At 41.7% G+C, this 20550-nt stretch overlaps 1 protein-coding gene across 2 annotated transcripts in view; it reads right to left on the reverse strand.

Annotated features, from left to right (window-relative positions):
- Window positions 1-20116, reverse strand: part of GPSM2 (G protein signaling modulator 2) — a 48467-nt gene extending 28351 nt beyond the window's left edge. The window contains exons 1-3 of one of the 2 annotated variants that reach the window (XM_045292163.1): window positions 19672-20116; window positions 15899-15953; window positions 6999-7299 (exon numbers count right to left, since the gene is read on the reverse strand). In XM_045292163.1, coding sequence (XP_045148098.1) covers window positions 6999-7054 — 56 coding nt within the window. In that variant the 5' untranslated portion in view covers window positions 7055-7299; window positions 15899-15953; window positions 19672-20116. The remainder of the gene's footprint in view (window positions 1-6998; window positions 7300-15898; window positions 15954-19671) is intronic. The other variant, XM_004699218.2, reaches the window with a different exon arrangement.
- Window positions 20117-20550: the final 434 nt, after the last annotated feature.

Consider the following 20550-nt stretch of genomic DNA (forward strand, 5'->3'; position numbering starts at 1 on the left):
GGTGGCTCCGCAGGGTTCTCGGGGCTGAGCCTCTAGGAAGCAGGGTGCCAGGGCTGACTTTCCCAGGCCCTTGGCCGGGTTCGGAACACCACCCTTCAGCTTGTAGTCAAGGGCTTCACCTTTCCACCACCTAGTGACGCGCTCAAGAGGGATCTTCAACAACTTTGGGAACAATTCCATTATCTTTCAATTCCATTGTCCACAAACTTTTAAAGCCTCCTCCTATGTCCTATTGCACTGCTAGGAATTGATCCTAAAGTTGTATTTAAACACGTTGAAAAAGATGCTTATAAAAGGATATTCACTGCAGCAAAACACCAGACCCTCCAAACACCTTACGTATCCCTCAATCGAGTAATGCTTACAAACTTATATGTCGCTCTACATTAGAATACTCGTGAGTGATGGGCAGAGGGCTAGTCAGCCGCATGGCAAGCAGCACCATCCATTCAGGATGACTGAGTTAGTGACCCAGTGCCACTGGCCATTTCTAGCAAGGCACAGGGAGACTAGACGTCACCACAGTGTTGCCTACATTCGCAGAAAGCAGGGAGGGGGCTTCTTCAAATAAGTAACCATGCCACACATCTCTCTCCCTCTGGATTTAAACAGACAACAACGCTGCATTGAAATCATCCATCCAAATGAGGCTGTGTCCCACAAAGTTTAACTTTTAGGCCTCATTGTGTACTAAGAGCTATACATTGTTTTAAAAAGGAGTTGTACATAACTATCATTAGCTGCAGTGATAACAAGCCTGCGGCTTTGTGGCCATGGACCGTAGGAGAAAACTACGTTAGGAAAAGTTATTTCAGTAACAAGTGCTCTGAATAAAGTCCCAAACTCTAGCTTATGATTAATTCTGAACTACATTATGGCTCTGATATATCCTATAGAAATGAAATCAATAATTCAGGTAAAAGCCCTCAGTACCTCAATCAAATAATATACCTAATAGCAAAACTATTAACAGCTAATCAGGGCAAGAGGAACTCTGGTGATGTGAGAGGGTGCACACTGACCTGCTAACTGCCAGGTCATCAGTTCAAACCCCTCAGTTACTCCTCAGGAGCAAGATGAGGTTGTCTGCTCTGGTAAAGACTGAAAGCCCCAGAAACCCTATGGGGCAATTCTTCTCGGTCCTACAGGGCTGCTAAGAGTTGGAATCAGCTCGATGGCAGTGGGTTTCTTTTTTAATCAGGGCAGGTTAGTTTATAAATGTTTCAGAAGGTCATTAAATAGTAACAGCGAGAGTCATTTCCTATCCCCTTTTCTCTATGAGAATAGAATTACTTCATGTGTTATTTCCCACTTGGGTCAAAACAAAGAATGCCCAGATGTAGGGCACAAACCAGGAAAATCTCTCCCCTTTAAAATGTGTCCCCCCACAAAGCCTCTTTGATTCTCCCTAATGGTCTATCTAGCTGTGTGATTAAGGGAGTGCTTTTCTCCCTATACATAAACAGCGCCTCTCTTGACTGAACAGTTTTCATGTCTACTCATAATGAATCGAACTTTTAAATTCTGAGTCCTCATTTTCTCACAAACTCATGTTGCTTCAATTTATTTTAGTGTTTATTTCCTGTTTTCTGCTGCACTAGATTTTGACTTTTTCTTAAAATTTAGTTTCTTTGTGTTCACACTACATAAGTCAAACCAAAAGAGAGGTAAAACCTTAATGTGGCACCATTTTATATGAGGTAAGAAGTGTTGGGCTGCTAACCACAAGACAGGTGGTTCAAACCCCCAGTCGCTCTGAGGAAGAGACCAGGCTGGCTGTTCTCAAAAAGAGTTAGTCTCTGAAACCCTAAGGAGTTCTATCCTGTCCTTTAAGGTCATCATGAGTTGGATCTACTCAATCGAAGTAGGTATTAAGTCCTACTTAATAATGGTGTGGTGGTTGGACGTTGCACTGATAGCCATGAGGTCAGTAGTTCAAACCCACCAGTCACTTGGAAGAAGAAGGATGTGCAGTCTCAGGAAAATGAGCACCTCTGCTCTGTGCTATACGGTGGCTGTGAGTCAGAACACACGCTACAGCAGTGGGGCTCTTCTGGTTTTTGTTTCAAACGATTGTTCTGTCCAAGTCGACACTCCCTCGAGGGCTTCACAGTTCAAAGTGAGAGGCGGTGCTGCATCTTCAGTGGGGAGGGAGCTTGCTCCAACTCTAGCTCAAGTCTCTCCCCATTCGCCCGTCACGGACTTTTTCTCTCGTCAGTCCAGACCCAAGAAACAGTTTTGTCTCTTCAGTCTACCACGTAAATCTTGTTTTTCTACCTTATTTTGTAAAAGGAAAAGCACACAAAACTGCCTTCCTTTAAAATTTGTACGGTAACTTTGTTAAAAAGTGATTTGAACATAGGCAGTGAAAACCAGCTAGAACTCAATAGGTGGTCTTTTTTCACCAGGTCCGTGAGTTCTCCACCTCTAGTATTCTTGGCAGTCCCTAGCTGTCTTTTAAAATCTGTAGGTAAGTTGTAAGTTTTCATTTGGCCTTACTTTACCACTTTACCACAAGAAAAGGAACCCGGTGGTGTGGTAGGTTGGACTGTTAACCGCGAGGTCGGCAGTTTCAAACTACGCTGCTCCAAGGGAGAGAGAGGAGGCTTCCTAATCCCATAAAGAGTTACAGCCTGGGAAACCCACAGGGGCAGGTGTGTCTTGTCCCGCGGGCTTGTGAGGAGTTGAAATTAACTTGATGGCCATGAGATGCCTGCAAATTAGATGTTCCCAACATGGGACGACGTGTACTTTTACACTATTTTCCAGGCAAGAATATGATTAACAATCTGTCTAGCAAAACAGAAGAATTTAACACCAGAATTGTATTCCCTTCAAGTTTGTGGCGGTTGGTGAAAAAGCACTGCTACTGTGGTCTAGTGCATACGTGCATCGTCTATTCCCAACGGTGTTAAAACAGAGCTCTGCAACTGAAGGATGGCTGCGGACAAGTCCCTCAGAAGCACACTCGTCTTGGTGCTTCCATGCAAAGTCCAATGAAAACAATGGCTTCGGAGAAGATCTGCCGGACCAGTTAAAATCAAGGCAGGTCATTTCAGAAGGTTATGACGATAGTGGTCTGGATCCTCAAGGGGGTAATCTTGAGAGATTTTCTTCAAGGACAAGGGATGATCACAGGGCCTTATTATGAAGAAGTTTTAAGAAAAGTGAAAACCAATGGGCAAGAAAAGGCCAGGAAAATTGAACCATGGAGTGAGTATTCCTCCCATCCTGACAATGCACCTTCCTTCTTCAAGGGTAGCAAGGGTCGTCCTGTGAGAATTTCAGAGGGCTTCATCTACTCTACAGCTCTGCTCGGGCTCTTTTAGGCCTCTTTTTGTTCCCCAAACTAAAAAAACACTCAAGAGAACAAGATTTGAGTTCCCCGAGGATGGGCAAACTGCTGTTTTGACAGAGTGCACATCAGAGAGTGCAGGCTTCTGCAGGGAAAGGTCAGAGAGATGGAAATGGAATCTTCGGCGGCGTGTAGATCTACCTGGAGGATCCGTTGGGAAACAATAGCTGCACATTTTAATATTTTTGTTTAGTGAAGAGTTCTATGATTTTGTAGTTACTCTCATATCTGTAATTGTCAAATTTTCATAAGACATAAAGTAGTATAACATTTTCAGAAAGATTTAGAAACTAACTCCATTTTGCTATAATTCTCCATCTACTTCTACTTTCCCAAATATTTCCAAAAGCTTTCTGAAATCCCTCAAAAAGTTCCTTAATGTCCAAAGAAAATATTCCATTTCAAAATTATAAAGTCACTGTGGCACAGAAATAGAAATTCTTCCAGGGATAAATGAGAACTTTCACAATGGAAGAGCCAGATGTTTCAAATATGCTAAAGATTTACCAGAGCAGGAGACTTCTTCTAGGTCATGGGACTTAATATTTCTATAGCACAACAATCCAATCACTATGCAGAAATCTTATTTTAGAGAACCGATGAAGCCAGGAGTAATCTTACCAACTGCAGCTACAGAATATTGAGGTTCACTTGGTGCAGTCCTATCCAGTGTAGCATCACGCTTGAGCTGTACTGTGTCGTGGAAAAAGGGCAGATCTAAGATTTCCCTCCAGGCAGAGGCACAGGCAGAGGCACAGGCATTCCTCCTTACCCACTGCTCTTACTGCTCTTACTTAGGGACCTTACCACACTTCAGAAGGTTCGGCAAGACAGACAAACATCCATTAGGGTCACTTGATGGTTCTACTTGTATCCACTGATGTTCAACAGGCCTCTATATCAATATGGGCTATGTGCCAAATAAAATACTGGACGTGATGGCTGCCCCAAAGGAGCTAATGGTCCAGGAAGAGTAAGGTAAGTGAGGTGATGACAGCTATGCAAACAGGCCCTTTGAATTTTAACATAGCATGAGTGGTTTTTCAGAAAATTTGTGGAAGATGTAATTATGAAAATGCATGTTATGCATGGGTTTCCGATTTATTTTTTAACAAATAAACTCATGCTAACTTGTTATAACAAGTCTGCACAGGATCTAATTTGAAGCACTAGAAAGTGCAAGTTATCAGTTTGAAAAGAGTCCCTATCAGAGCAACAGGAAATGAGTTTTGCTAATATTGAAGCAAGAGCAGACAATACATTTATGGTGAAGATTGGCTGGAAGAATGGTGAAATCATTGATGCTTTACAACAACCTTATGGAAACAATGCTGCAAAGAAATCATCAGTTTACAAACAGATAAATGACTTAAAGAAGGGATGAGATGATAGTAAAGATGAAGCCTATAGTTGAAGGCCACCCAAATCAATTTGCAAGAACAAAATCAATCTTGTTTGTGTCCTAACTGAAGAGGAGTGATGGTCACCAACAGAAACAATAGCCATTACCACAGACATCTCAACCGGTTCAGTTTATACAATTCTGATGGAAAAATTCAAGTTGAGCAAATTGTTGTGTTCAGATTGGTTGTGGTCAAGAGCAAAGCAGTGAATTTTTTAAACAAGTAGGATCAAGATCCTGAGCATTTCTTCAAAGAATTATAACATGTGATGAAGCTTTATCAGTATGGATTGAAAAATAAAACACAGTCCAAACAATGGTTACCTCAGGGTAGAAAAAATCCAGTCAAAGCAACATATTTTGAGGATGCTAAAGGCATTTTGTGTGTTGACTTCTGGAGGGTCCCAAATAGGCACATCTGCTTATTTTCGCAAGTGTTCTGAGAAAGGTAACCAAAGCTTTAGCAAAAAAAAAAGAATACCCAGGCATGCTTTCCCAGAGAGCCCCTTGCCATCACAACAACGCTCCGGCTCATTCCTCGCCTCAAACAAGGGCAACCTGGCAAGAGTTTCGATGGGAAATCATTAGGCATCCACCTTACAGTCTTAATTTGGCTTCTTGAGATTTTGTTTCCTAATCTTAAAAAAAAAAAAATCTCCAAAAGGCAGATTTCTTCACTAATAATGTAAAAATGAATCTATTGAAATGGTTAAATTCCCAGGATGCTCAGTGTTTTAAGGCTGGATTAACTGGCTGGCATTATTGAACTTGATGGTGTTTATACTATGAAATAAAGTTTACACTTTTAAAATTTTAATCTTTTAACCTCATTTCCCCCACTTTTTTTGGTGGAAGATGTCTTCTAAGTGCTGAAAAAAAGATACATGCACAGGATGCTCTGTGAGTACAGGGAGTCTACAAGAACCAATCTATGAAGTTCAAAAGCAGCTTCCAGCGGACGATCATATCTGAGTTGAACTTAAATGCTGAGTAGAATTATTGAAGCCCGGGAAGTGAGAAGGGCAGTCAAGGCAGTGGGGATTGCAGAGCGTGACACGTGCAGGGACCTGAGCTCAAATTACAAGGTAAAGAAGACTGGCAGCAGGTAAGCTGAAGGAATCGGCAGAACTCCAATAATGGAAGGTCTTGTGTGCTATGTTAAGCCTGGCTTTGCCACCCTGAGGCACTAAACAGAAAGGTTTCATGGTTAGTCTTTGGTTTACAGAGTCTATTAGTAACCAATTTAAAAGAGAGGTTTCCAGAAACTGAGAATGGGAGAATGAGAGTGACTGCTGCAGTCCGGGGGAAACAGGATGGGGCTGAACCGCAGTCGCAATGGGGAGGATCCAGAGGAGAAACTTGATTTGAGAAAATTTAGGAAAATCTGGCAGGACTTCATTAGGATGAGGGTATTGTATATATTAATAGTTCATTTTAACGATGTTGAATGTTTTAATTTTCTTCTGTCTAAAATAACATTTTTTAATAGAAATGGAACACCTTTGGCACCATGCCCTATAGACCAGCTATCCCACAAGATGACAAATCTCCTATTTCCTAAAGGTGTTAGGATATCTAAGATTTAATAGCAAATACCTCCACTCATCGAAGATTTTGAATTCTACTCACTGTTATGAAGTTCTATGTGTTTAATAATTAATTTACAACCATTTGATAAATCATCTTAGTATCTCATCGTCTTACAAATAATTGTCTCCCATTCCACTGTCATAATTATTGATAGAGCAACGACCACCGCGTCTGGAATACAGTGGATACTGCCTTCTGTTTAGGAAATACCTGCCCGTTCAAACTTCATTTAGTACTCATTCTTTTAAAAGCTCACTTATAATCAGTTTACAAATGAAAATGTGAAAGATCATTCAGGTGGCCATATTTTTTTAAATCTATTTTTTATCCCTGAAGACTTTGAAATTGCCTTCTACTTTTACATTTTCAAGAATGAATATAGTTACAAGACATAAAGGAACATTTCATCGAAATTCTTCCAGAGAACACTAATAAATAAGCCATGGTATATAATTGGTCTTGATTACCATTTTCCTATTGAAAAAGTACAGACCATCACCAACAGCACAACAAAGAGAAATGCTGTTCACAGAAGGCTCTCAGGGCTAGCATCCTGTGAATGACTTTCAAATTTCAATCTGAAATGGTTAGCATTAAACACATGTTCAAATAATGGTTAAAAACCGCCAACTAAGAAAGCAATAGTCTTACCTGTAACGGACATGAAAAGAATGGTCCTCCCTCATGCTTATCAAGTGTTCCTCCATTGAGTCATAGTATTAGCTGAGTGAGATACGGATGACCTTACTCTGTTCCCGTCCAGGTCTTTACAAGGTAGAGTTATGGGAACACCGTCCAGTTAGGATGTTACTGAGTGGTGTTAATATCACCTAAGCTCCCACTTCTTCTTTATTAATTAGGAAAGGAGGTCAATGCCCGACAGCTTAAAGGTTCAAAATGTGTCCCAAATCCTCGCTTCTCTGGCCCTTTCAGCAGCACCTCAGCGACATTTCTGCAAAAGGAATACAACAAGATGCTTTGCTCGAAGTTCTAATTCCAAAGCGTGACCTCCAGTAACCCGACGCGGTGCATCATCACATGGCTAACTCCCCAGCCTGCTGTCAGTCGTCACTGGAGAGAAGCAGCACAGGGCGCAACCACCGCCAGGGAGCTTCTAAATACAGATGCAGCTACATGACACTGTGGCTTAATTTTTAAATTGGGGTCGAAGTAAAATCATTACATGTAATCTCTTCTGTTACAAAGTCTGAGAGAACCATGCATCGTATTAGTATCTACAACCAACACTGCTACGTAAAGCTCTGAGTGCTGAACATTCAATAACTACCTGAACAAGTCAATGTTAACCTCCTAAGTTTATTTCTTCAAAGAAGTTATGTGCTGATAATTAGGCTATAATTCTATTAATCACTTCTAAAGGTGGCGGGGTGTCTTTAAGATGCCTTTCTTATATTGAGTAGGCGTGAAAAAAATTTAGGAAAATTTAGGGGCTTAAAAAAGTTCATGGGAAAATGGAACAGAAAGATAACAATGTTTCCAAAGTTTAAAAAACGCCCTTTGTGTGTGCTAAGTACAAATAATAAAGACACAATTAACATTTCTATACCACCATCCAGTTTACGATTTAAAAAAAACATTACCTGTGTCTTTAAAGTCACCTGGCTGCTACAATCTAACTTACCACTTTCCTTTGCCCTCAAAATTATCCTTTGAACTGAATCCCATTCATCAGTCCCTTGCTTATCTTTATAACTTTACCTCAAATGTTTGTATACTAATTGGCCAACCCATGGTCATAAAGCCAGTTCTGACTCAGAGCCGCCTGTCGGGTAGAGCAGATCAGCTCCCTAGGTTTTCTTTGGCTGTACATCTTTTCAGAACCAGACTGCCACATCTTTCGCCCACAGAGCAGCTGGCTCAAACTGCCAACCTTTCAGTGATTCATTCAAAACTTAACCCACTGCACCACCAGGGCTCCTTAAACACGTGCTGTGGTAGTTACATAATCTGATGTCAATTTGGGACTTGAGAGGATTAAGAGTGAAGGGGTGGAGTCTAGTGTGTCAATCAGGTCAAAGCCAATGAGGCCTCTGTGTGGGCATGGCCTTCCCCTGAGAATTCTGGGAACTCCTGGATTCCTCCTTGGAGGAGAAAGACACACACACTCTCTCTCTTACACTGAATCCCTGAGAGACACTCTACTGACAAGACACATGGCGCTATGCTGATAAAGCCCAGGCCCTGGGAGCTGGAGAAGCCACATGGAGACCCCTGTCAACACTGAGATGCTTACAAAGCCACTGGATCCACAAGACTTCCCACCCACTGGCCTGTGATCTTCCTGCATCAGCATCATTGCATGTGTTTTGTGAGTCTGAAGAGGACTTTAAAGCTCTTTCTTATACACGTGAGTGTCTATGGATTTGTTTCTCTAGTCTACCCCGACAAACACATGTGTGTAGCCCTAGGTAATGTATTGTTTAGTTGTATGTGCTTTTGAGATTATATGACTGGAGTAATATTATACTTTCTTCCATAATTTCTTTTTACTCAATATCAACTTTTAGAGATTCCTCTCATTTCATTGCATGCAGCTACAATTCATTCTTTTTTGTTTTCCTTTTGAATCTCATTTTGTTGTTGTGGGGAATGTGCACAGCAAGACACACACCCATAGTTTCTACCTTTACACTTAGTGACCCACATGAACATGAAGTTTGTAACCACTCTCACTCCCCCTTTCTGAGTTGTCCCTCTCTCATTAGCACACACCCACTGCCCTCTAATGTTCTAGCTGCTCTTGCTAGTTGCTGTTGCCAATTTAATCCCCTACAGTCCTTAAAAGAGCACAATAATCAAAGCAGGCCTTTTTTTACTGGCAAAACTGAACTACTGTTTATTGTGAGAAGACTCCACGAGATATTTTTGGTTTAAGATGTAAAGGTTATCTCGGTGCAGTAATTTTACAAGTTCATCCATAGCAACAGAAAGTCTAGAGCCAAAAATTCTGTTCTGCATTCCCCGCTTTTGATCAGAATTCTTCTGCGGATCAAAATGTTCAGGAATGGTAGTTGGGTACTATCCCGTTCTTCTGGCCTCTTGACAAAGGAGGAAGCTGCTCTTTTAGGCAGTAAACTACACATCCTATATCTTCTCCTTCCTCTGTTGCTCCCGGTGAACAGAGACAAAGGGTGCAATTCGTTCACTTTTAATGTTGTTCAGGTTTCATTGCACACATACTTTTAGTTCTGCTGTGGAGGGGCATCTGGGTTATTTCTAGGTTTGCGTATTTTTTCCCTCTGTCATTAAAAGTACTGCAGTGTGCACTGAAATCAAGAACTTGGTGTCCTGGTCCATACGTGAACGAGAAGAACACATGAAGATGTAATTCAGAACATGCACAGATAAAGACATGGGAACTACAAAGAGCATTTAGTAAAGGCACACTAACACCAGAAGAAAACAGAAAGACGAGTGACGGCAAAATCTCTAGTGATAAAGACCAGACATTTTTCAAAATTGAAGAAACACAAGAATCAGTAGAGTGAAGAAACACACTAATTCCTGAACAAGATAAATGGAAATGAGCCCATGTCCAGAGAACTAGGAAACACCAGCTATAAACGCTCATCTTTAAGGTGACAGTTCAAAGACAAATACATGAAATCCGATACCTGATAGACACACACACAAAATCCTGGAACCCCACAAATCAGCCAGTCCCGCACCTTGCTGCCTTCCCGGGAAGGGCCTATGGCAGATAATGCTCATCATAATCGCTCTTTTACACCATTGCTCATCACTCTTTCTGTTTCATTTGTCCCGGTTCACCCTTCTATTGCCGTATGTAGTAAAGCTCAACTCCGCTTCCACACAACATCCCTGCCAGTACTTCAGCTCTCCCATAACGGACACCCCTGCTCTGGCAAATGGGAGAGGTGTTGGAGGGAGCACAGCGGAGCAGAGCAGAAGGGAGCAGGAATACGGAGGAAGGTGAAAAGGACCAGTTTTGGAAACACTGACAAAGCCTCCTGGAAAAAAAATCAAGTTTTCTTATTGATAACCACTCTGGCACACACAAAACGCAAACTGTGATTCTTCCTGCCCCTTCCTGTGGCCAACAAATGAAGCAAGGTCTTGAGAGAGGATGAATAGAGAAGTAACAGCTACTCATTCACACCTCTCCTCTTGTCTCATCCACTGTGTCTCTTTTTCCTTAGTAAAAACAGGATCAAAGGGATTTAGTGTAGATATTCACAGCAACAGGGCCGATGGGCATTTCGGTTATACAACAGCTAAGCTGTGAGTTAAACTCTCTACCTATATCCACTATGAGGCTTATGTAGGCAGAAGGACAGGTATGGTCATTATGCTAGAATTTAAATTAAATATTTCTCCCTGCCATGAGAACATAATGAAATTGTAATTTTCACCAATCCTAAGTATATTTATTCTACACTTACTAAAATGTAAACATGTAGTTAAATTAACACGTCTGTAAAATAAATTCGCAACATACTTTACTTGATTAAACATGTACAGAGAACAATTTTTTTTTGCACAATTAGAGCAAGCAGTAAGACAGAAAGAATACTATTCAGTATTTTACTAAGGACAATTTACAATCTGGTTTTATTATTCTCAAAAGGAGAGTATCCAAAGAAAGTTATTTCTACATTGTAATTTCCATATTTATTATTAAATAGTATTTCTTAAAGTTAGTCACTGAACAAAAAAGCAATTCTTGATTCAACGATTGACCTTGTAAGGACTCTATATAATCAACTTAGTTACTGTGGATTCACTGCGCACTATTTGGGATGCACAACATCCTGCACATTGTTGCCATTTTCATTAGTGGCCTTCCAGCCAGCTCCTCCCCGCCCTTCGAGACTGATGGCCAGGTCTTTCTTCCTCGTTTGTCTCAAACAGAAAGCTCTGCTGATGCCTATCAGCTTCAAAGTAGCACCCAAACCTCTGCTGACAGACAAGGATGGCTGCACTTGACGCACACTGGACACGTATCAAATCCTGGTCTTCCCATCTGGAAGGGAAGAATTCTCCCACTAAGATACCACTGTGCCCCTTATAGGAGCCCTAGTGGTGTAAAAACCAGGTAGACCAAAGCGGTTCTCAACCTGTAGGACGCAACCCCTTTGGGGGTTGACCCACCCTTTCACAGGGGTTGCCTGATTCATAACAGTAGCAAAATTACAGTAATGAAGTAGCAACGAAAATAACTTTATGGTTTTTTGGGGGGGGGGGTTCACCACAACATGAGGAACTGTGCTAAAGGGCCGAGGCATTAGGAAGGTTGAGAACCACTGAGCTAGAAGAACTCCTATCAGTTGGGGTTATCAGCTGAGCTACTAACCACAACAAGGTCAGTGGGTCAAACCCACGAGCTGCTCTGTGGGGGAAGATGAAGCTTTCTACTCCATTAAAAATGTGCAGCCTGGGAAACCCACAGGGGCAGCTCTGCTCTGTGCTAGACGGTGGGTGGCTATGAGCAGGGACCCACTCTATGGCACTGAGCTTGCATAAGCCTTCGTTACATAAAATTAACAAATGCACTGTATATTTAACACAAAGCGTATGTATTACTGCCACAACATGAATAAAATTTGCAGTAAATATGAAAATATGAATTTCCTAATTAGGATTTAAAAATGTAATGACAGAACTGTGAACTGGAATACAAAATATAGGTTTCCACGAACGCTGAGAGGTCGTCAAGTTAAACCTCCCAGCTCCACAGAGACGTAACTATAATGTACAAGGAACACATACTCACTGCTAACAAATTGCTACTTCACGACTTCTTGTGGTCTGACCATTAAGAAATGAAGCAAAACCAGTATTTTCTTCCATGTTCCAGAAAGTGACAGAAGCTACGGAACTTAAGTACAGAATCTCCACCACTACATAACTCTGATTGCCTCACCTTTAATTAACAGATTAGAAATTCAAATAGGCAGGCTCTGCTATAAGGGTAGGTGGACAATACTTGTATGTATTGTCCAAAGAAAGGCATATTTGTTTGTTTCCCTTTTTAAAATCACTTCATTGGGGGTTTGTACACTCTCATCCACACATACATCCATTGTGTCAAGCACATTTGTACATTTATTGCCATCATCATTCTCAAGACATTTTTTTACTTGAGCTCCTGGTATCAGCTCCCTACTTTCTCCCCTCCCTCCCCACCACGCTTCCCTCATGAACCCTCAATAATTTATAAATTATTATTTTGTCATGTCTTACACTGTCCAACGTCTCCCTTCACCCACTTCTCTGCTGTCCGTCCCACAGGGAGGGGTCATATGCAGATCCCCATGACCGGCTCCCTCCCCTCAGTCCCACCCTCCCCTTACCCCCCTAGCTTGGCCACTCTCATCATTGGCCCTGAGGGGATCATCGGTCCTGGACTCCCTGTGTTTCCAGTTCCTATCTGTACCAATGTACATCCTCTGGTCTAGCCAGATTTGTAAGGTAGATTGGGATCATGATAGTGGGCGGGGGGAGTGGTGGTGGTGGAGAGGAAGCATTAAAGAACTAGAGGAAAGTTGAATGTTTCATCATTGCTATACAGCACCCTGACTGGCTCGTCTCCTTCCCGCGACCCCTCCATAAGGGGTTGTCCAGTTGCCTACAGACAGGCTTTGGGTCCCCACCCCACACTCCCCCTCACTCACATTGATATGATTTTTTGTTCTTTGATGCCTGATACCTGATCCTAACAACACCTCATGATCACACAGACTGGTGTGCTTCTTCCATGTAGTCTCTGCTGCTTCTCAGCTAGATGGCTGCTTGTCTATCCTCAAGCCTCCAGGACCCCAGGTGCTACACCTTTCGATAGCCGGCACCATCAGCTCTCCTCACCACACTTGCTTATGCACCCACTTTGTCTTCAGCGATTGTGTCGGGAAGGTGAGCATCATGGAATGCCAGTTTAATAGAACAAAGCATTCTTGCATTGAGGGAGTACATGAGTGGAGGCCCAATGTCCATCTGCTACCTTAATACTAAACCTATAAATATATGCACATATATCTATTTCCCCATTATCATATATAAATATATTTACATAAAAAGGCAATGTTCTTAATCAAAGAAATGCAGGCTGTGTTTTCCACTGGCAATCAAAAGGTTGCAAACCAGGGAATGGGGAAAATGAAGGATATAGTTAGATTTTTATACCTCCTGTCTCTCTTTCAGCTTATCTATACTATTTGTGACTTAAAAGCCAAGCAGACAATAAAGTAAGTGTGTTTTTCTTCTAGGTTAGATCACTTAGTCATTAAATTCCATATTCTAGTAATGCTTCTAGGAGTCCCTGAGTAGTGGGTAATGCATTGGCTGCTAACACAGTTAGCAGTTCGAAATCATAAGTTGCTACTCGAGAGAAAGACGAGGCTTACTTCTCCTGTAAAGAGTTACAGTCTTGGAAGCCCACAGGGCAGTTCTCCCCTGTCCTAGAGGGTCACTAAGAATCAGCATCAACTCGATGGCAGTGTGTTTGTTTCTTTGAGAATAAAGTTCCCTGATGCATAACAGCCACAATCTCCAAATCCCTGTCAGTTGCAGTGTTTCAAGTCAGGAACAAATATCAAAGAAGACTCAAGAGCACATCGAAAATTCACTTTAAATAAAGTTTTGTTGTGTTAGAATTCAGTTGTACAGGTAAAGGTAAATATGCACCACATGTTTATGAGGATCATAAAGTAGGATATCAAAACATGCATTTCTAGAATACACTCACACTACTACTCTACGTAACCTGTTTTCCTCTCAAAGCATGTCTGGGTATGTTGTTGTTGCTGCTGTTAGATGCCATTGAACAGCTCCCACTCAGAGACCTGATGCACAACGGAAGGAAGCCCTGCCCGGTCCTGCACCCTCTACACAACTGTTCTGATGGCTGAGCCCACAGACACACTCACTCTGTCAGCCTGTCTCATGGAGGGCCTTCCTCTTGTCCCTGCCCCTCCACTTCACCCAGCATGATGTCTTTCTCCAGGGACTGGTCTTTCCTGACAAAGTATGTCAGTCTCTGTACACAGTATGTCAGTCTCTGTACACAGACACTAATTTATTTTCAGATGGACTAAATATGGATTCCTCTTAATCCAAACTCCGATTTCTAATAACGCTTTATCATAAGATAAAGTGGAAACAGGACAGAGAGTTATGATGGAAAGTACAAGAATGCCTCAAAAGTTCATGGGAAAATGTCCATTACCTTTTAATGCTGTTTTTCCACAAACGTTTTGCAGCTCCATTGTATAAGGAGCAACACATGCAAAATTGAGAGTGGAACAGTAGAAGCAGGAAGTTAATACAGAAAAAGTATATGACAAGAAAAAAGAAAGCCCTCCAACGTCACTGCAATCATGCCAATTCTGACTCAAGCTGACCCTGCAGGACAGAGGAGAACTGCCTCTGTGGGTTTCCAAGGTCATAATAACCAAGGAAGTAGACTGTCACATCTTTCTCCCCATGGACTGCCTGGTGGGTTCAAACCACTGACCTTTGGGTTAGCAGGTGAGTGTTTTAACCACCATGCAACCAGGACTCCCTCTGTAAGAAGCCAAACATTCACAGAGAGGACTCAGATCTTAAACAAGGAACTGATTCATAAACATCCTAAGAGTCATTCTGAATAAAGTACAGGGAGACAGTCTCCCTCCCCACATGGTTTAATATATCCACAAAGACAAATGCTCTTTTACATTCAAGTTTGGTGAGTAGCAACTGGGGTCTTAAAGCTTGCCATGCAAGGTGCAAATATGGGTTTCTCCTTATCCATAGAGATGACGCGTGAAGAACATCAAAGATGTGTAGAAACGTCAGTCCAACAGACTGATTAACGGACCACCACTCAGAGGGTCACACTGGGTCCTGACTAGTGGGAAAAAAGGGGAAAAAAAACCAAAAAGAAAAAAAAAAACCAACCTAAGGGGCAAAAGGAAAACCGGAAAACCCCCCCCAACTATTACCTTTAGCCATCCTTCAAGTCTGAACGGAACTCATCCTCCCCGGCTGAATTTTCAGCCAAACAACATTCTGTTAGGAGAACAATAGCACTAGGGAGGTATGTGCACCCTAGAATCGTCAACCATTGGAGAGCAGCGGGCTGCAGCTCCTCAAGGACAGAGTTCAGAAGGGCCAGGCAAGGAGGACTAGTAAGCGGAGAACGCACAGGACTCCCTCCCCACCAATTCTCAAAATAGTCATCAAAGCCGTATGGGAAATTCCAAATTAGATAACAACTAAGCTTCATCTCAGCATTGCAATTATTAAACAATGACAGAGGACCAAGTGGACAAGTCTACTCAGGAAAGGATAAGAGTGCAGCTCAACATTAGTTTCACGCAATCCTGACATGCCCACCGCTGTCACACTGATTCCGATTCTCAGCAACACTATAGGGCAGCGAAAAATTTCCCCCGGGGTTTCCAGGGCGGTGATTTTTGTAGAAGCCGACTGCTACAGCTTTCTTCCATGGAGCCTGTTTGAAATCTTTTGGTTAGCTGATGAGCACTTTAACCACTGTGGCCCAGGGCTTCTAGGCTACTTATACTTACCCCGAACCAAAAAACTCCAACCTGAAGCCTTCACTCGATCCAACTCACGCTGACCCTAGAACAGAATAAAGCCACATCACAAGCTTTCTAAGGCTGTCAATCTTCACAGAATCACAGCCAGCCCATCTTTTCCCTGCCACGCGGTTGTTTGGTTTCAACCAATGATCTTTTAGTTAGCAGCTGAGTGCTTACCGACTGTGCCACCGAAGCTCCCAAACAGGAACCTAACAATCACTGCACAAGCAGCCCCTTACTGTGATAGTCCTGGGCTACTCAACACAAGTCTGGAAGATGTTGAATACTTAAGATTTTTCCAGAGGGTGAGAAACTAGAGAAGGACTCTATCTTTAATTATACAAGGAGTCATTCTGAATTATGCTAGTGATTACACTGAACATTAAAACTGCTGGTTTGCATTCCATGACCTGCTTCCTTTTACATATGTGAGCAGTATTACTTTTTATGTACTATACAAATAATTGAAGGTTAACTAGAAGTATAACTAAATCACAATGTCATGATTACAATAATGTCGTGGAGAACAGAGCAACTGCTTAAAAATGTCAACGGCAAAAGGAAGATTACGTCTATACAATATTCCTAATCTTAGTTACCTTCTTCGCCAGCAATGCAGTTTTGATTCAAGAGTCTCGCTATAACAAGGGTTTATTTTTACTTAAGAATATAAATATTAAAAACAAAAGACAAACTCATTGCCACAGTCGATTTTGACTCCTGGCGGCCCTAAGCGCCAGGAAGCACTGCCCCTGTGGTTCTGAGACTGCAACTCTTCACAGGGCAGAAAGCCTCCTCTGCTCCTGCAGAGAGGCTGGTGGCTTCCAACCGCTGACCCTGCAGCTCGAGGCCAACAGCCCATGACAGCACCCTAACAAGGAGGATACAATTAATAGGGTGTATCTCATATAATTAAGTTCATGATAAATATAATCATATAAAGACATCACTAAGCCAGAAAAAACAACTTATTAGTAACAATAAGCAATACACACCTTGGATAAAAACTGATTACCAAGTCACCAGAGAACATGACTAAGTGACATTTATTACTACCAATGTTGGTCAGTCAAGAGTTTAAAACAATTAATGTATACATGTATGTGCACATACATGTATGATTATTTACAACCTAACAGTGACATACCACGGGAGTCGTCCTTGGTATGGAGCATTGCTCTCGAGTTCATAAATCCAGACTCTCCTTTTTCAGTTCATATGCTTCAAACATTAAAAGTTCAAATGTCAAATGCTATTTTTAAAGGTCAAATCAAGTAAATCTTGATTTTTTTTTTTTCGTATCGGAAATGACCAGCACAGCAGCATGAAAACAGATTTCTTCACAGAAGACTTTGAAAGGTGAAGCCTGCCACAATCACATTTTTAGGCAGAAATAAAACCCAAATATAAAAAGGCTAAGAGATGTCTAGAAAAGGTCAGGGAGTTTGGATTTAGCATTTGTAGGAAGATATATTAAATATGACTGTCTTCTCCTCCCCAAGACTACCACTGTCCTTTGGGGGGAAACGATTTTATTCTCTGCAATGTTGTGGGGTGACATGGAGAGAATAAATTAATTCTAATTCAAAAGTATCAAGTGAAGAAGCTCAATGGAGCAGGGACGTCTGCGCTGCATCTTGAAGGATGGACAGACATTAGGCGAACAGAGCGAGGCATTGCAGTCTGGGGAAATAGGTCAAGCTAAAAAGCAAGGAGGTGGGAGTGTATGGGTTTTGTTGCGAGCATACCAGGTTAGCAGCAGCAGGAGCAGTCTTGAGAAGTGGAGCGGTACCAAGTTGTGAGGAGCTCGAAATGTGTGGCTCAAGCACATATTGAGTCTTGGAGTTAATAACAAGGAGCCTTGTAGTTTTGTTTTTTGTCAACACACAAACAGCCAAAAGTTTGGACCTATTAGGTGCCACATCTAGGGCTGGATGAGGAGACAGAGAAACAAGTGGCCAGAAAGTATCTAGAAAGACTATTATTAAAAAAAAAAAAAAGAAAGACTATTATTAACTAGGCAGTCTCTTTCGTCCTCTCTCAATACTAGGCACATTGCTTTGCACATAAAAGGCTTCCGATAAGCTTTCTGATTTCTTGCCTGAAAAGAAAATAGGAACTTTGAAGCAATCTAGAATTCTGTAACAGAAAGAAAGCTGTGCTTTAATAGAGTAACTGCTGTATAGAAAAGAGTAATTCATATTCGTGTAAATAGCTCAAAAGAGATTTACTCTTAGTCTATATTTTCATAAAGATTATTAAACAGATAAAACTGTTACATGAATTGTAAAGTAATGAAAGCAAGGCATAAGTCCTAAAAGAAGGACTGAAATAGTTCTGCATAGTTCACAAAAACACAGGACCTGCAGGCATTTAATAAGGAAGATCATATCCCTACAAGAGAAAAGCAGAAACATAGAGATTTAAACACATTGAAGCAATACAGCAAGTGCTTTGGGCTCCGGCAGGCCATTAGTTTGAATCCCAGCAGTGATATGATCTCAGTTATCTAGACTCTTAGAGAGTTGGTGGGGCACAAGGATACTTGGGCTCTAAGATAAGCAATATGACTGAAGATATGATTTATAAAGTACCTCACAGCGTCTGGCTCTACTACGTCACAAAAGTACTCAACAAAGCATTAAGTCATACCGATAATAGCCGTTGTTATCACTACAAAATAGAACACGAGTCTGAATCTACGTCAGATTTCCATTAAAAAAAAAAATTCCGGAGAGGGAATGATAAAACTTTGGGAGAGCCCTCATGGCAGAGGGGTGATGCGGCGGGCTGCTCACCCCAGGTCCGTTCAAGAACACCAGCTGCTCTTCTCCCATAAAAGGAGGCTCTCCGTTTCCCTACAGACTGAGTTTCAGTGAACCAACATCAACTTGATGGCAATGAAGGTATAACCCTTTACCTGTACCACGCGTGAGCCTGGAGAAACTCGGTGGGGCCCACCTACCATTACAAAGATGTTGATCAGATTTCACAGAAGACCGATGAAAAGGTGGGGAGAGTGTAGAAAAGGATTTCAAATTCCCTTGGGCTCTAGACTTTCTGGAGTCTTGGAAGAAGGATGAATCCCTAAAACTATCGTATTGAGATAATCTTTAAACCGTAAATCGGGCTCAAGTAGAAAGCAAATGTTTTGAGAATGATGATGGCAACAAATGTACAAATGTGCTTGACACAATAGATGGGTGTAGGGATTGTGATAAAGCGTTGTACAAGACCCCAATAAAATGATTTTTTTAAAAACTCATAAATCGTGAACGTCTCCTGAAGTCATCTTAAAAGCAAATAATAGTTTAGCTTAACTAGTAAAAAAGATATCTGCTTTGAGCATTATGTTCTTAGCCAAATTAACAACAGCTACCTGAAAGATCTGATAGGAACACTATGGGGACAATGAGTTTATGGTAACAAGAAAAGAGGATGGAAATGGTCGCACAACCTGAAGAAAGTCATTAACGTCATTAAATTGTACATCTAGGAACTGTCGGATTGGTGTGCATTCTCAACAAATAAATAAAACAGAACAAGAAAAAAGTACATGTCCTCTTCTAAAAAAATCTTTAAAAATATTAGAATAAAAACTTGGAAATAATGTACACTGAAGAACAAGGCCACTTTAAAAACTTTAAACCCCATCATCCTTACAGTTTGCCTAATACCTAGTCTCAGATTTATTTTACAATCATTTGTAACAATGCATGCCTGATTTACTAAGAGGAAAACACAATTAAGCTGCTTACCTAGCCAAAGAGGATTTGGGGAAATGCTTCTGTAACAGTATCACACAACTTAATACTTTGTAGCCACTCCTTAGAAATAATAGCTTGAGAACAGCTTGGCCAAAACGAGTCCAGAGAAAGGTGTAGAGTAGGTCAGACACTGCCCCTGAGCTGGATCCCAAGACCCTACACACGCATTCTTTTCTTGTTGCCGATTCATTTCAAGATCACTGGAGCCAAGCTGCTCCTGCATGCTGAGAGCCCCAGCAACCGAGGTCTTTATCAGCGGTCATAACACTGGCGGTAATCGGGCCGGGAATCTTTTGTGCACTCTTCTCTTGAAAGTTCGCTCCCTCGTTTGGTTAAGGATCTGAAAGGCGAGCCAAGAACCTACTGGGTTTAACGCTACAGATGGGCTGATGGTTTAAATTATGCATTAAGGCAAAGAAAAATTTCCATCCTTCCTTACTCGTTTTCCTTAACAGACCTCAAACGATACTAGTTAAATTATCTAACTGGTTACTAGGAGAACATAAATCAGTTATAGATATTTCCACTTTTTACGACTCGAAAAATCCTATACGCTTTGGGGAAAGAGCTTTTTAAAAGAGTCTACGCTTACTAAAACTTTTTAGCAATGCCCGAATCCTGTAGTAAACGGACAAGATGGTGCAAAACAAAAACAAAACAAAAACCACAAAAACAGAACGGACGAGTTAAAATCTGACAACCGCTGGTGTTCGGTTCGAAGGGGTCATGGAGCGCAGGTTCTAAAAACGAACGCACTGTGCTTCGGGTGGGTTCCACGGGAATGGCTTTGCCACACGCGCCGTCCTTGTGCTGCACTTTGGACGGAGAGACGCGGCGACAGCAGGGCCTGGAGCGCTCGTCCTCCGAGGG

Source organism: Echinops telfairi, unplaced genomic scaffold (assembly GCF_000313985.2).
Source record: "Echinops telfairi isolate 266 unplaced genomic scaffold, ASM31398v2 ScPeMD7_443;HRSCAF=831, whole genome shotgun sequence".
NCBI classification, from domain to species: domain Eukaryota; kingdom Metazoa; phylum Chordata; class Mammalia; order Afrosoricida; family Tenrecidae; genus Echinops; species Echinops telfairi.